Source organism: Megascapheus bottae, chromosome 16 (genome assembly GCF_031878675.1).
Source record: "Megascapheus bottae isolate mThoBot1 chromosome 16, mThoBot2.hap1, whole genome shotgun sequence".
NCBI lineage: Eukaryota > Metazoa > Chordata > Mammalia > Rodentia > Geomyidae > Megascapheus > Megascapheus bottae.
Window position 1 is genome coordinate 8,609,705 of NC_143524.1, and position 17,394 is coordinate 8,627,098.

General features: G+C 38.1%; 1 protein-coding gene across 1 annotated transcript in view; it reads left to right on the top strand.

Annotated features, from left to right (window-relative positions):
* Window positions 1-8,993, top strand: part of Lpxn (leupaxin) — a 29,240-nt gene extending 20,247 nt beyond the window's left edge. Inside the window, exons 8-9 of the mRNA XM_090348715.1 lie at window positions 8,080-8,228; window positions 8,445-8,993. Of these exons, the coding sequence (XP_090204841.1) occupies window positions 8,080-8,228; window positions 8,445-8,714 (419 nt within the window). The 3' untranslated portion in view covers window positions 8,715-8,993. The remainder of the gene's footprint in view (window positions 1-8,079; window positions 8,229-8,444) is intronic.
* Window positions 8,994-17,394: the final 8,401 nt, after the last annotated feature.

Consider the following 17,394-nt stretch of genomic DNA (forward strand, 5'->3'; position numbering starts at 1 on the left):
CTCAACTATCTAGTAGTTTGGAATAATGATTCTGGCCTTTTTTGTCTAGCTTTTACTTTGTCTTAGCTCTTTATCTTGGATCAATTTCAATTAAAGAGATATTCTCTCTTAGATCATAAAACAGAATAAGGCTTTCAATTTCTTTACAAATGGAGCAATGCCATTCTTTCCAATGACAGAATTTCATTGTGTATATATACCACATTTTCTTGATCCATTCACCTACTATGGAACATCTGGGTAAATAATGCTTCCACGAACATGGTTATACTGGTAGCTTTAGTATGGCCTTGTTTGTGGTCATTTGTGTAAATGCCCAGAAGTGGGATTGCTGGGTCGTAGGGGAGCTCTATGTTCAGTCTTTTGAGGAACCTCCATATGGCTTTCCAGAGTGGTTGAATAAATTTACATTCCCACCAACAGTGTACTAGTGTTCCCTTTTGGCCACATCCTGTCCAGCGTCTGTTGTTATTAGATTTCCTGATGATGGCCATTCTAACTATGGTAAGGTGGAATTTCAGTGTTGTTTTGACTTGCATTTCTTTTATAGACAGAGATGTTGGACATTTCTTCATGTGTTATATTGGCTATTCTTATTTCCTCTTCAGAGAAGTCTCTCTTTTTCTTTTTAAAAAGATTCTATTAGCATTGATTTTTACATCATATTTCAAATGCCATGTTTAACAAACAAATATTCAAGAAAGGATTCTCTACAATCACTGGAACATAGATTTTAGAACATAATTAAAATTATGCTGAGGGTTTGTCATAGATACATATCCATCTATATAATATAACATTATGTCTATAGAGTATATATCCCATCATATATTTTATGTCTATTTAGTTATGTTTATATCTCTCTTTCATAGAAAGTGAAATAAGCCACATCTAAAGAAACAGGGACTCCATGGTTTCCCTCATTTGTAATAATTATTATACATCTAGGATAGCCCTAGAAGAGGATCGCAATAGCTTAATATCTATGTACCTATGACCATATAAGATGATACTAAGTGGAATGAACTCCAAGATATGAAATAAGATGTTTTTCTTTGTTGTGCTTTTTAAGGCACTGTGTGAAGTTATTTTTTCTTCCTCCGCTTTTTTTTCTCCTTTGATTTATCTCCCCCCTCCCCCCCTTTGTTTTTGTTAGTCCTGCTTGAGCTCAGGGCCTGAGCACTGTCCTTAGACTTTCTCAAGGCTAGAGCTCTACCACTTGAGCCCTAGCACCACTTCCAGCTTTTTTCTATGTATGTGGTACCAAGGAATCGAAACCAGGTCTTCGTACATGCTAGGCAAGCACTCTACCACTAGTCCAAACTCCTGGCACCAGTTTATCACCTTTTGTCACTGTATTTGATTTTGGTATCCTGTGACTTTTATATATGTTTATCTGAATTAGGGAAGGGAAGGGGAACAACAAAATGGTGAGACAAAGGACAAAGAGTAAACCAATGCAACAGCAATACTCACAAGAAAATATGTGGAAATGAACTTTACAACTTGGTGGGGGCTGGGGGGGGGAAGAGGGCGGGAAAGTGGGAGAAAAATGAGGGAGTAAATAATAATGTTTAGCAAGAAATATACTCATTCCCTTACATATGTAACTGTAACCCTTCTGCACATCACCTTGACAATAAAATAAAATTAAAAAGAAGCAGAATAAGGAAATAATAGCACTTTCAACATTTCAGCTTTTGCTTAATTAATTCCAGTTTTTTTTGTAGAGATTGTGACTACTTTCATCAAGATACTTAATATCTCTAAATATTGAGGTTCTTCAGTTTATTTTTTTCTAGAAATAATCACTGTATTTTGTCATAGGGTAGGACATGTGATTTTTTCAGTGAATCTTCAGACTTTAAACCAAGCCTACGTCAAGTCTTAAGAAGTATTTTACGCGTTTAGTTCCTGAGCTTCTCTGATATTATGGAGCTCAGGAGGGCTTGAGGATTTTTTGTTTGTTTGTTTTACCATCTCCCCCTCTGTCTATATATGTACATTCTAGTTTTCTAATTATGCAACACTAATTGATTTTTTTTTCAGCACTGGAGTTTGAACTGTGGGCCTTATACTTTCTAGGCTGGCATTCTGGTATTTGAGTCATGCATCTATTCCTGTTTATTTTATTTTATTTTATTTAATCCTGTTTTATTTTACTGATCCTGAGGCTTGAACTCTGGGCTTGTTCTAGCCTTTTTCTCAAGGCTAGAACTCTACCCCTTGAATCATAACTAATTCCAGCTTTTTCTGCAATTTAATTGGAGATAAGAGTCTCACAGACATTTTTGCCCAGGCTAGCTTCGTACTACAGTCCTCAGCTCTCAGCCTTTTGAGTAGGTAGCTGGGATTACAGGTGTGAGTCACCAGTGCCCAGCGTCTAGTCTTTTTTTGCCAGTTATTTTTGAGATGGAATCATGAAAATTTTCTGCCCAGCATGACCTTCAACTATATGATCCTCTTGTTCTCAGTTTCCTGATCTACCTAGTCTGGCTTAGTTGTCATTCCTATAACCTACTTTAGGTTTTTGAGAAATTTACTGCTAGCTTCTTAATGGAATCTTCTTTCCTGTCCTTGTGGCCGTTTATATTTTTAATAATTCCTTGATTGTCATATTAGTGATGTTTCAGAAAGGAGTAAAGATAATCCTAATATGGAGACTATACTAAATGCCAGGCATATTACAGTATAATGTGTATTGATAATTGCTCTTCATTTAATCTCACTAAAACTCAGTGAGAACAATTTTTTTCCACATTTTACCTAGTGATAGACGAAAACATTTATTTTAATAAAGTCATATAGCTAGGAGATTGAAGAGCTGGACTTTAAAACTGGATCTTATTTCTGCAAATTCCTTTTTTCCTCTATATAGAAACTATCCTCCCTGTTGTTGGATCTCTTTTGACAACAGATTCAGGTCCAGTAGCATTGACATAATTTTCTAGCTGAGGGCTTTGTAGTAATCTGCTTCTTCACTGGAGTTTGGCCAGTATATTTCACAAATTGTTAGGTATTTCATTCCCGCATTGCAATGTGTTTGTTTTTTATTATGAATTAGTTTAACTCATACAGAAAAATATATCACAGCAAAAATATATTGTATTGGTAGCCATAGAAATCTGAGAATTATTAATTGAATAGAATAGTCAGTGATTTGATATAGTCCATGACAAATTATGATGTAGAAGTTACCAGGAGGCTGAACAACAGGTTATAGGCTCATTTAAAGTAGGACATAAGTTAGATGTAACTGGTTAGAAACATAGGGTAACTAGAAAGCATAATAAAAGTATAGCTAGTTTCAGTGTTCTTGACTGGGCCCCTTTGAAACAGACAGATTGACAAGGTCATTTATGACTTAATGTAAACACAAGACTGCACTTAAAACTTATGTATTAACTGAGAAACCTGACAAAATGGCTTTTCATTAAGCGGAAGCTTCTTTTAGGTTGTGTTTCTATTTGTATCGATGATTTTCTTATAAATGAGTCTTTGACCATGTGGTCAGTCTATTAATTAGTTATTTTCCGGCCTTCAACCCCAAGTCACATAATTACCCTCAGAGTTTCAGTAATGACAGTTTAACCACAGAGCCTCCTGGGAAATTAACTTCATGTGCATTTTCTTTTCCAGTTCAGAGAATTCCTCTTTAAGCTTCAAGTTTTGCAGCACACTGGCCCTTAGCATCCTCCACCAGAGGCTAGGTCCTCAGTGCCTACCTGTTTTTTAAATTGTTCATTATCTAAGCCATGTAGGTGCTCCCTAATTTCCCATGTGGCTGAAATTCTCACCAGAATAAAAAAAACCTCCCTCTCTCTGTGTGGCACTTTTAATTGTCAGCATTACTCATCTCTCCTTCAGAGGTAATTGGCCCCAGAGTGAGCCTCTGGGAAAGTGCTGAAACTTTGTCAATTTGTTGGATTACTAAGTGTAGCAAGTTTGGCTGATTGCTTTTCATTCCCCTCTGGAGACCTGCCAAGGTTGAAGCAGAGGCTATTACTTCCCCAGACTCTTGAGCATAATGGCCCTGGATAGGCCTTGGATGAGGGTGGGTCACTCCTAGGTCAGTTGGCATGCCATTTAGCTTTCTGAAGTAATACCAACATAGACAGGCTCAGATTCATGTCACTTGCTTTATGGAGGAGCAGCATTATCTAGAGATTGTTCAAAATGCAGAATCTTGGGGCCATTTCCTAGATCTCAGTGCCTCAGAAACCTTAGGAGACAGGACCCAGCAATTTGCATTTTAACAAGTTCTTAGGTGAGTGATGCATGCAAAAGTTTAAGAAATACTATGCTACACAAAAGCAAGACAGGTAGTTGTTTTTCTTAAATAATAGGGTTTGTATTCATTCCATTGAACAGACTCTAGAGAGCCTTTGAAAAAGTAAAACAAACAGTAATATGGGTTCCTTTTAGAGGAAAAACATAGGGCCACATATTTGTATCATTACTAGTTTAGATGGTTTGACCTATAGGCCTCAGAATTCTGCTCAGTTGTTTGCTTCTCATAAGAAAGTATAGTTGAACCTAGCATTACATACTGAACAGTAACAGAGGCAAAGAAAATCCATCTGTATGATTTGGGTCCCAATTCCTGGTTGATATGATTGCAATTTTGTGACCTGGCTACATAATATACAGTAGACTTTTAGAAAGAATGTTTCTTGGGTAAGTTAATGTGTATGTTTGGCTTACCTGTTTTATTGTGGCTGTGATGTTTGTGGATACTATCAGTTTCCACAGGGGGTTTAGAACAAGTCAGAGGCATGACATTGAAATTAGGTCTGGATCTGAATCCTAGCTCCTTCACTGACTACTTTTCCTCCTTTGTAAAATGGGGCTAAAACCTTCAAGTTGTTGAACTCATTGGAGAAAGTATGAAGAAACTGTTTCATAAATGGGATTGCTGATAATTTAATTTTCTTTGTAGGTCACCTTTCTGAGTACTAAGGAGAATTCCTGAACAGGAGGTTCAATTATTTATACATATTCTGGGTTAATACTCTTAAGCTACAACATGCTTCTGGAACCAGTGGTCACAAATTTGCTATTTTAAGATGGTTCACCTGACAACTATTTATTCAGCAACTATTATGCATGTGTCAGGTACTACTACAGGTGCAAGATATTCAATGACAAGATGGAAAATGTCTGTTATGATGGTAAATACATCCAAAGACAGTTGCCAACTAACTACTCTGCATGTTAAAGGAGAGGGAATGGTTAGGTAGTATTGAGTGTGGATACTTGATTGGGGTCAGTTATTCTTTTACACAAGGGAGTGGAGTACAGGGAATATACCACTTGAGTATTTGTAGATAATCATATGTAAAAACAATTTAAAGAAAGAACGTGCAGAAAAGTTCACATCTAACTTTTCACTTCTTGAAGCAGCATATGTGTTTTTTCTTAGAAATGTTTTTCTAAGACTTTTTCATGTGTATTATATATGTCAGAATGTGACTAAAATTCGCTTTTACTTAAATATTCTCCATTGTGATTTTAACGACTGCACTTTGTGTAAATAAATTACAAAGATAAAGTGCTATTATGAAGATGTTGAAATATTAACTGGTCTTCCAAATACAGGAAACAATGAAATGTGTTCACAATACCGTATTTTGATAACTTCTCCTGTTAGTAGTTTTACAATGAGGATCTTTGTTTTTATTTGCGAGTTCTGGGGCTTGCACTCAGGTCAGGGCCTGGGCACTGTCCCTGAGCTTCTTTTTTTGCTCAAGTCTAGTGCTCTAGCATTTGAGCTACAACGCCACTTCCAGCCTTTTCTTTTTATGTGATACTGAGGAATTGAACTCAGGGCTTCATGCATACTAGGCAGGCAGTCTACCACTGAGCCTCATTTAATTTTTTTTCCCAAGGTATGATCCCATGTTGTACTCCAGACTGTCTCTGAATTTGTTCTGTAGGCAAGACTGGTTTCAACTCTGAATCTTCCTAGCTCATCCTCTTCACTGCTGAGATTTAGGAATGTACCACCATGTTCAGCTTTTAAAAATGCTTTATATTCATTATCAAGTGCCTTGGTAATGAGTTAATAGCAATTAACTTTATTACCAGGAATAGATGAATATGTGAATCACTCCATATATTTTCAGCATTGGATATGCTTCTTAAACAGTTTTTAATACTTGACCTCAAATGAGAAATTGAACTTCTAATTAGCAAAAACTAGAACTTTAAACTGAAATCCTCCTGTGACTGCCCTGAGTAACTAACATTATAGAAATGCATTACCAGGCATGGCCCCAGATTATTTCTAACCTGTATATTTAAGATATGCAACATACTGATTTCTTATACATAATAAGATACTATGTTTTCTTGCAAAATGCCACCTTTTAAAATGTATGATAAGAACATAAAAATCTAGTGTGTGTGGAAACAGATTTCTTTTTAGAATAATGGGGACTGAATTCTTAAAATATTATGTTTTAGAGAAGACATTTTGTCATCGTTTTGCTTTTTTTGTTTTTGCAGTGCCGAAAATCAAACCCAAGGCCTTGTGCATAGTAGGCTGGCACTTTATCAACGAACCACATCCCCAACTCAAAATATATTACAATTCAAAGTCACTTGAATGAATTTCTTCTTTGTCATATATTTGATATATGGTTAATATATTTCAAGTTGATTTGAGTTTTTAAGGATTATTTCTTACTTTTTAATTTTGTAAAGCAATTCAAAAATACATTTATTCATGTATTTACTAGCTCTTTATGTTGCCCATGTTTTCCCAAGATATAATTAGTAAATATTTTTCTCAGATTATCCTCATGTTTGACTATGTTTATACATATATTATAAACTATGTATACTATGTATATATACTATGTTTATATACTATATAGTATATAAATATATTGTTATTTAATACTAACATTATACATTTATAAATTTTTTGCAAATTATAATTTGAACATGTATGAATGTGTGTGTCATTAACCTTTAAAAATTTAAAATTTGGGCCTGGGAGTTTGACCTAGTGGTAGAGTGCTTGCCTAGCATGCACGAAGACCCAGGTTCAATTCCTCAGTACCATGCACATTAAAAAAGCCAGAAGTGGTGCTGAGTCTCTCAAGTGGTAGAGCTCTAGCCTTGAGAAAGTCCAAGAACAGTGCTCAGGCCCTGAGCTCAAGCCCAGCACTGGCAAAAGAAAAATTAAAATTTGAGGCAGAAACCATCCCATCCCACAGAAGAAGGCAGACGGCTGAGCCAGATCATTTAAATGACTGAGGGTGCATTCTCCCAAGCCTATCTTTTAAAATGTACTTTTCAAAAGTGATCTGTTCTGTGGCTGTGGATTCTAATTTATGCTCGCTTTTCAATTTAATTATTTGCTTTTCACACTTTTCATTAGGAGAAAAATAAACAGAATGTGTGGACGGGCAAAAAAAAATTTAAAATTTGAGCATTATCGCTGGTTGTTTTCCCATTTCCAGATTAAAGCGGAATCTATCCATTTTTATTCTAAGTATTTTTACAATTTGAATGATTATATTTTGATCTTGGATCTGTTTGGAAATGATTTTTTGGTAGTACTTTATTTTACAATATAAGGTACTATTTTTCCCCAGCTTCTATGGTAGATACTGGAGGAAAAATGATAACCAGACCAACAATGTGCAGTGTAACTCAGAGTTGGTGTTCAGTGAGGGAAACCGGCCCGAAAATGATGCTAAATGCTGAAGGCAGTGAGAAGAGATGAGGTGGCTGAAGAGATGCCTCTCTGATAAGATGGCCTTTGAACCAATTCCCAAGTAGCAAGAAAAGGCCCGCTGTGTCAAGCTCCTTCCAGGCCAACCGAACACGTGGTAGAAAGGCACTGGGGAAGAGTAGCTATTAACAGGGGTTAAATACTAGCTGTGCTCCATCCTCAAGGCTGAAGCATTTCTCCTGGGTTCCCTTGCTTATTCATTTCAACAAGGCCTTGGTCTAGGTCTCTATCAGCTCCCCGAGGCTGGGAAAATTAGACCATTGACCTCTGCTTGCTTCCCACGTAGCTTTAAGGAACCAAACTACAGCGAGGCATCCTGACTCTTCTCTCTCCAGGCTTTCTCGAGAAGGACAAGAAGCCGTATTGCCGGAAGGATTTCCTAGCCATGTTCTCACCCAAGTGCGGTGGCTGCAACCGCCCAGTGTTGGAAAACTACCTGTCGGCCATGGATGCGGTGTGGCACCCAGAGTGCTTCGTGTGCGGGGTCTGTATGCTCAGTTCTCGTTTCCATTATGGGAGGGGGGGCGCCGAGAGGATCAAGGGTTCTTTAGTGAGAGGCAGCGCCATTGCACTTGCCTGTTGTACATGTGGGAGCCTCGTCCCCCCGCTGTCCAGGGCCCAGAACAACCCGGCAGGAATTTCAAGGCGGAGATGTTCACTCGGCCCACCTTCCGCCCCTTTCGTCTTCTCTCTGCCTCAGGACTGCCTCAGCAGTTTTGCTTCTGGCTCCTTCTTTGAGCTGGGTGGACGGCCATTCTGTGAGCTACACTACCATCGCCGCCGAGGAACCCTGTGCCACGGATGCGGGCAGCCCGTCACCGGCCGCTGCATCAGCGCTCTGGGGCGCAGGTTCCACCCGGAGCACTTCGTGTGCGCTTTCTGCCTGACGCCGCTGTCCCAGGGCATCTTCCGGGAGCAGAACGACAAGACCTACTGTCAGTCCTGCTTCAGTAAGCTCTTCTCACTGTAGACGTGCCCCGCGCACATAGAGTTACACCAAGACGAGAAGGAGCACGCGCCCTCCACCTGATGGGCGGATGCCAGAATCCCTGGGTGTTAGGTGACTGGGCTTGCCATCTTACTTTTCAGACTCTGCTCTTACTTTATTTTAAATTTGGGCACTTGGATTTAGTCCTAGGTTCGGCTGTATGATTCCTCCACAGATGTATTTCCCACATGCATAATCCATCCCTCTTCTGTTCTCTTCCTCTCTCTCTCTCTCTCTCTCTCTCTCTCTCTCTCTCTCTCTCTCTCTCTCTCTCTCTCTCTCTCTCTCTCTCTAGATAGATAGATAGATAGATAGATATAGATATAGATATAGATATAGATATGTATTTTTTACTGAAGGCCATGCTCAGACCTTCTGTGACCCCTCCCCATCCCAGAATTAGCTTTCATTATTATTTTTTTGGGGGGAGGGGTTGGTCATAGGGCTTGAACTCTGGGCCTGGGTGCTGTCCCTGAGCTCTTCAGCTCAAGGCAACTGCCCTACCCTTTGAGCCACAGTCCCACTTCTGGTTTTCTAGTCGTTATTTGGAGATGAGAGTCTCAGGTCCTTTTGTGCCAGGGCTGGCTTTGAACCTCATACCTCAGATCTCAGCCTCCTGAGTAGCTAGGATTACAGACATGAGCCACTGCACCTGGCTAGTTTTTTTTTTTTAATAGGACCAAATTTTTCCTGTATAGATGGGAAAATGGAAATGGATTAAGTAATTCTTGCAAAAATTTGTTGTATCTAGTTCCTTTTTTGGACTCATGGACTTTAGTGCCTGAGCTGGCTTTGAACTATGATCCTCAGATCTCAGCCCCCTGAGTAGCTAGGATTGCAGGCGTGAGCCACTGGCTCAGAATTTGCTTTCCTCTTTTCCTTGAGAATCAGTGCCACATCACCACTGCTGTGGCTTTCTCTTTGCTTGGTAGAGCTCATAAGCATTTTATATCTTTTTTCAATGCCTTTCTTTTTTTTTTCAAGGGGAGATTTTAACTAACAGCTTTGATAAATAAAATGCCTTGTGGTTTTAATGACTCATTGTCATATTACTTGGTAGTTAAACTTTCTGTTTTCTGAGTTAACCATGCAATATTTGCAGTTAAATTTACACCCTCTCTTTCCTTTCTATAAAACCGGCACTTTTAAAAAATAAAAAGAAATTAAATGGAGAGACTCTTAAACATTTACTCTTTAGTTTGTGCCCATAACCATTTTGTTTTATATAAACTTCTATCATTGAACCATTGTAAAGTTTTTTTTAAATCATGGTTTTTACGTAGAAAATAAGGCTCTCCATTAGGTAACTCATAAATTTAAGTCTTAAAACAAAAACGAAACAAAATACCCCCCATTCATTCCGTATTTTCTTTTCTCTTTTGTAACTTTTTTCTTCTTCCCTTCCCTCCTCTTTCACTTACTTCTTTTCCTCTTTCTTTTCTTTTGAAGATAGGGTCACACTTTGTAGCTTAAACTGACCTAGAACTTATAATCCACCTTACTCTGCCTGACTAAACATGTATTTCTAAAGTCAAAAATAAGACACATGTCTCTCTCAACTTCAAGGTTGCCTCATAGGACAAATAGACATTCTCAGAACTTCTCTGAGAAAAGGTATTATTCAAGTTCAAATGAACATTTTTTTTTTTAGCTAGGACAAGGAGAGCCAAATCTCAACAAAATCTCTGATTTGTTCCTTTTAGAATATTGTAAGTAAATTTCTAGAAGAACTTTACAGACTATTCTTGAGTCTGATTTTCTTATATCCTATCTATTCATAAAAGTAAGCTTCACATGATGTCAGCCTTATATGAAATATTGATAAGGTCTAAAACAAATTCTGCTAGTATTTTCTTACGATTGCCTTAAAATAATCATAGGACTGTTTGTTATACCAATAAAAACAAACAAGATAGAAAATGGAAACAGTTTTAGAAACCAGCATTCTAATATATTATTGAGAAAAATCTCTTTCACTGGAATTTTTTGGGGGGCTTTTTGGGGGGCTTGATCTCATCCTGGGCAATGTCCCTGAGCTCTTCAGCTCCAGGCTACCATCCCACCCTTGAGCCAAGCCCCACTTCCCATTTTCTAGAGGCTAATTGGAGATGAGAGTCTCAGGTCCTTTTGTGCCAGGGCTGGCTTTGAACCTCATACCTCAGATCTCAGCCTCCTGAGTAGCTAGGATTACAGACATGAGCCACTGCACCTGGCTAGTTTTTTTTTTTTTTAATAGGACCAAATTTTTCCTGGGAAAATGGAAATAGATTAAGTGATTCTTGCCAAGATTTGTTGTATCTAGTTCCTTTTTTCGAATAAGGAAGTTTTGAGAATTAAAAGGAAGTAGTGATAGTTCATTCTATAAAACAAGAACTTCAAATGCATATAAAATGTGTGAGAGGCCAGATTTGGAGTCATCTGGCCTTCTGCCCTGTTTTAGCTGACAAAGTGATTCAGACTAACCAAAACACACTTTCGACTTCTAGACATCGTCTTGCCTGTGCCCTCACTGTGTGATATCACATGCGTGTCGCAGTGTGACAGTGCTCATGATTCACCATATGATAAGGCCTTTGAGAAGGAATGCTCAATATTTGTTAAGAATTAGATATTTTGAGTTTCCTTTAGAATCTGAATATTTAAGAATGTTACAGGAAAGTTAGATGTGAAATTAAGATGTGAAATTATTTTTCTCTCACAATAAAATGTAACTGGTATTTTTTGTACAAAAAGGAGATGCCACTTTGACCACCAGTCCTTTAATAAGGAAATCACAAGTAAGAGTTTAAAATAGTTAAATAAAATATTTTTAAAAACTCAGAAGTACTATTATTCAGGCTGGCCTATTTACTCTTAGATCTGAGTATCTTCTGGATACTGAAAAATAAAACCTACTTCTCAGATTGGGGCTTTGCTACCAGTACCAATGTTTGTATAGAAAAGTATATGTACCCAGACACAGAGCTCTCTTCTCCAAGAGAAATCCTTAAGTTTGGCAGGTTAATCTTTGGAATAAACACAGTTTCCTTTAAGGTGATATGTTGATAATACAGTAATTACATTTCCATATACTTTCTAGCATACTTTCCTTTTATGGCTTGAACTAGGCTGATATGTATTCCTCTTTTTATAGCCAGGCAGAGGAGAAAAAGCACCCTTCTCTAGCATCTATAAACAAAAAGACCTGAGATTCATGCTAAATGAACTAGTATAAGTCTTGTGACCACTGGTAATTTGTTTTCTCCCCTGTTTAGCTTAAACCAAACCAGACCATTCCTAGATTTAGAGGCAGGATTAACTGTTCTCAAAACAGTGCAAGAGATGTGAATACTCGAAAGTATATATATTGGCATGAGAAAGTGAAAATGTTAGAGATGGAATTTCAAAGAGGGAGGGAGAGAGGGTTGGGTTCTGCTGGCCAAACACTGTATTAACTTAACAGCCACACACTGGTTTCTGGGACGCAGGGCTTTTGTAGTAAGTAAGCAGGTAGGTGTTATTGGCACACTTGGATGAAACTTGTCGGAGGACATTTATAGAAAAGCAGAGGAAAGCTAGGAATGATGCTGTCATGAAGAAAATGTGAGAAGTACTGGTCTCCTCTAGGAACACAGCATTAAGAAGCATCTAAAGAGCTGGGTGCCATGGCTCATGCCTGTAATCCTAGCTACTTAGGAGTGAGATCTGAGGATCACAGTTTGAAGCCAGCCTGGGCAGGAAAGTCAGTGAGATTCATACCCCCAATTAACCACCAGAAAACCAGAAGTGGTGCTGTGGCTTAAAGTGGTAGGGGGATAGCCTTGAGCATAAAAGGCTCAGGCTCTGAGTTCAAGTTCCATGACTGACAAACCAAGACCAAAGAGAACCAAACTAAAACAGCTTCAAAACAGGAGGTCTTTCTGCTAAAACAAAAGCAAGAAAGGTGACATGTTCCTTTAGTGTTCAGTGTCTTAGGCAAAGCAGACAGTGATTGCATGCCCTAAAATAGTATTCTAAAAAAGTATCTCTTGTTGGTCAAGATACTTGAGATATTATTTGCCAGAAGTTACCATCAGTGAAACACTTCAATGCTGTGAACCCAGGGCTAGAAGGAAAATGGGATCCCCTGAAGGTAAAAAGGATGAAAATTCATTTGAGAATGTGTGTTTGGGCTGAGCCTGTCAAAATGCGTAATATTCCCAGAAGGCGTCAGTATCTCACATTGATTCTGTAGGAAATGAGAGATTATGTAGGAGGTTTCTTACCCCAAATAGATATGATAAATACACACTGTCTAAACTGCATTTTTATGGGATGATATCTTTTGAGTCATTGACAGACTGTGGATTCTGGACAATTTTTGCTTAGACTTACTGTCATCTTGGTGGGATAAATCCATCTTTCCTTTCTATTTTAGGTATCAGTAAATATTAACAAATGTTATGTCCTAGGAATAACAGTTTGCGTGGGATAACTACCCACAATTCCATCAGGTAACGGCTGCTGATGGATGATAGTCTTATTTAGCTGAGAATTAATAGACTAAGAAATCGAAGAGGACTGATATTACTTTCTTTTTACACTGTAACTCAGAGTGGAATTTGATTTTGGATTGTAATGCTTTTGGATTTTGAAGTACTGGGATGAGTTATATGAGTAGATATAATCTGGGACGTGAAGAGGGGATATATACCAGGGATGTGAAATAAAGCAAGAGTAAATTTGTCATCTTTCCTTGCTCCTGACTCCCATTTTGGGTGGGCATGTTTAGAGAAGGCAGACTTTACCCTAAGTTCTTGAGATGGAGATAGTTCCATGTCTGGCCAGTGAGATGATCATGGTCTCCAGGGCTGGAGTGTTTGGATCGGGGACAGACATGGAACCCTAGCAAAGCCAGTAACACTGCTCCCTGGGACCTTTGGGACCCTTGCTGGATTTATTGGTGAATAAGAACACTCATTTGTTGGAATGCTAGCCTTGAGGGTAATAAAAAGTTATTGCTGCTGAGAAGCAACTTTATTATCATTTAGAGGGAGGCTGCCTGACAAAGCAGCACAGGAGAAAGTAGAATGGGCCCGGCCCTTCTTTCTTTCTTTTTTTAAAGATTCAAATTTTATTCTATCAACATTTTAACCTAGATGAGGATATTATGGGAGCCAATAAAATGTTCTCATTTAGACTGTTTTGAGTTGGGATTCTTCAACTGATTGAATAAACAGAGCAGACATTTTCTCCTTCCCCACCTCCAATATAAAACATAGTGAAAGAAGGAGTAAATAAAAAAAATAAATTGAATGTGGGTATTGAATACAGTGCATTACATTTTAGAAACTAAAATGATTACATCTCTATGCTTTTTATACTAGACTAGTGAAATGTTTTATCTTTAAAGGTTAAGCCAAGATGTGGGTCATTCATGTATTTAGGACACAAACATCCTTGTTCAGTTTGCCAACAAAATTGAGTAACATGGATGAAACAAAAGGAGGAGGTTGCTATCATCCTCCAAGATGAAAAGAATGTGTCAGAAATCAATTGATCATGCTGCTTTGTCTTGTTCTTGTTCATTAAAAAACCTATTAAATATCTAAGAGGTAATGAATGTGACCAAAGTACATTCTATAAATGTACAAAAATAGCACAATAAAATCTCTCATGGTACAATAATATACACTAGTAAGTAGAGAACAAATACCTAAGGCTACTTCAGTGTTTTGTGTTTGTAGTGAAAAATCAATTTAAATCTTTCAAAATGGAAAAGAAGAGAAATAGATGTACATTTATACTACATCTTCAACTGATTTACTCCCCAAAGAGAAATGATACAGATTGAATGATTTTAAACAACAGAAATTAATTTTCTTACCAAACTGTGGATTTAGAAGTTTTACATCAAGGAGCTCTCTTTTTGGATTGCAGTTAGCTAGCTACCTTTTAGCTACTTCCCTCACATAGTGAAGAGTGGGAGGGAGAAAAAGAAGAGGACAGAGGGGAGGGTGGAATAAAAGAGGGTGAGAGAGGAAGGAGGGAGGGAGAATGTGAGAAAGATTGAAAGAGAGCAATCTCTGATATCTTCCTATTGCGTCATTGAAGGGGTTTTATATAGCCTTGGAACATTTTGAGGGGCCACACACTTTTATCTATATCATATGCAAAGATTAATACTTTAAAAAACTTGGGTTAGGGCCGGGAGTTTGGCCTAGTGGTTAAAAGTGCTTGCCTAGCATGCATGAAGACCCAGGTTCGATTCCTCAGTACCACATACATTGAAAAAAGCCGGAAGTGGTGCTGAGGCTCAAGTGGTAGAGCTCTAGCCTTGAGAAAGTCCAAGGACAGTGCTCAGGCCCTGAGCTCAAGCCCAGGACTGGCAAAAACAAAACAAAACAAAAAAAAAAAAACTTGGGTTTTCCTTAAGCTCTTCAACGAAATTAAAAATGAAGGCTCTTTGCCAAACTCATTCTACGAAGCCAGTATAACCTTCATCCCCAAACCAGACAGAGATTCATCAAAGAAAGAGAACTGTAGACCCATTTCTTTGATGAATATTGATGCTAAACTTCTCAACAAATTACTGGCCAACCGTCTTCAACAACTCATCACAAAAAATCATACACTATGATCAAACAGGATTCATCATAGGGAGGCAAAGCTGGTTCAATATATACAAATCAATTAATATAATTCAACACATCAACAGGAGCAAGGACAAAAATCACATGATTGTCTCAATAGATGCAGAAAAGGCATTTGACAAGAACCAACACCCTTTTATGCTAAAAGCTCTGAAGAAACTAGGAATCCATGGAACATTTCTCAGTATAATAAAGGCTGTGTATGAGAAACCCACAGCTAGCATTATACTTAATGGCGAAAAGCTAAAGCCATTCCCCCTAAAATCAGGAATGAGACAAGGATGCCCACTCTCTCCACTCCTCTTTAACATAGTATTAGAATTCCTAGCCAGAGCAATAAGGCAAGAAGCAAGCATAAAGGGGATCCAAATAGGGAAAGAGGAAGTGAAACTTTCCCTCTTTGCAGATGACATGATTCTGTATTTAAAGAATCCTATAGACTCTACTCCCAAGCTCCTTGAGCTGATTCAAAACTTTGGCAAGGTAGCAGGCTATAAAATTAACCTTCAAAAATCAACAGCCTTCCTATATGCCAACAATGAGAGGAATGAGGCAACAATTAGGAAATCAACTCCTTTTGCAATAGCCTCAAAGAAAATAAAGTACATAGGAATTATCTTAACTAAGAATGTAAAGGACCCTTTTGATTAAAACTTTAAAACCCTGGAAAAGGAAATTAAAGCAGAACTGAGGAAATGGAAAAACCTCCCATGCTCCTGGATTGGAAGAATCAACATTATGAAAATGGCAATCTTGCCAAGGGCTATCTACAAATTCAATGCTATACCCATCAATATCCCAATGTCATTCTTTAAAGAAAAAGAAGAGGCAATCCAAAATTTCATATGGAATAATAAAAGACCCCATACAGCAAAAACAGAACAGAATAGTGCCGGAGGCATTTCAATATCAAACTTTAGACTCAGAGCTATAATAATCAAAACAGCTTGATACTGGCACAAGAACAGGCCTGAAGATCAATGGAATAGAACTGAGGACCCAGATATTAAACCACAGACCTATGGCCACCTAATCTTTGATAAGGAAGCAAAAAAATAGAATGGAAGAAAGACAGCCTCTTCAACAAGTGGTGCTGGCATAACTGGTTAAGCACCTGCAGTAAACTAAAGTTGGATCCTTCTTTGTCACCCTGCACTAGGATTAAACTCCAAATGGATCAAAGACCTCAAAGCAAAAGCTGATACGCTGAAAACTTTACAAGAAGGAATAGGAGATACACTAGATCTCCTTGGCACAGGTTGAAACTTTCTTAATAAGGACCAAGAAACACAACAAATCAGAGAAAGGCTGGATAAGTGGGACTGCATTAAACTGCAGAACTTCTGTATGGCAAAGGACATAGCTAGCAAATTAACTAGAAAGCCTACAGAGTGGGAGAAGATCTTCACTAACCATACAATGGACAAAGGCCTCATATCTAAAATGTATCAACAGCTCAAAAAATTGAATCACTCCAAAAGTAATCTCCGAAGAAACAACCATCCCATTAAAAGATGGGCCAAAGATTTAAAGAGAGTCTTCTCTGAAGAAGAAACAAAAATGGCCTATAGACACATGAAGAAATGCTCAAGATCTCTGCTCATAAAAGAAATGCAAATCAAAACAACTCTAAGATTCCACCTCACTCCAGTTAGAATGGCCAGGATCAAGAAATCTAATAACAACAGATTCTGGAGGGGATGTGGCCAGGAGGGATCACTACTCCACTGTTGGTGGGAGTGCAAACTCGTTCAACCACTATGGAAAGCAGTATGGCAGTTCCTCAAAAGACTGAATATAGAGCTCCCCTATGACCCAGGAATTCCACTACTTGGCATTTACCCAATCATCCAGAAACAAGGGCATACTAAATTCACTAGCACAATGATGTTCATTGCAGCACTATTTACCATAGCTTTCTAAGTGTACTTTCATGTTTCAGATGTGAGTTTAAAAGTAATCCGAGGCTCATCAATAGAATATGGGGCATGGAGGCAGAGTTTCCTAAAACAATCCTAAAAGAATCTGAAAAGTTTGAACGAGAGCGTACG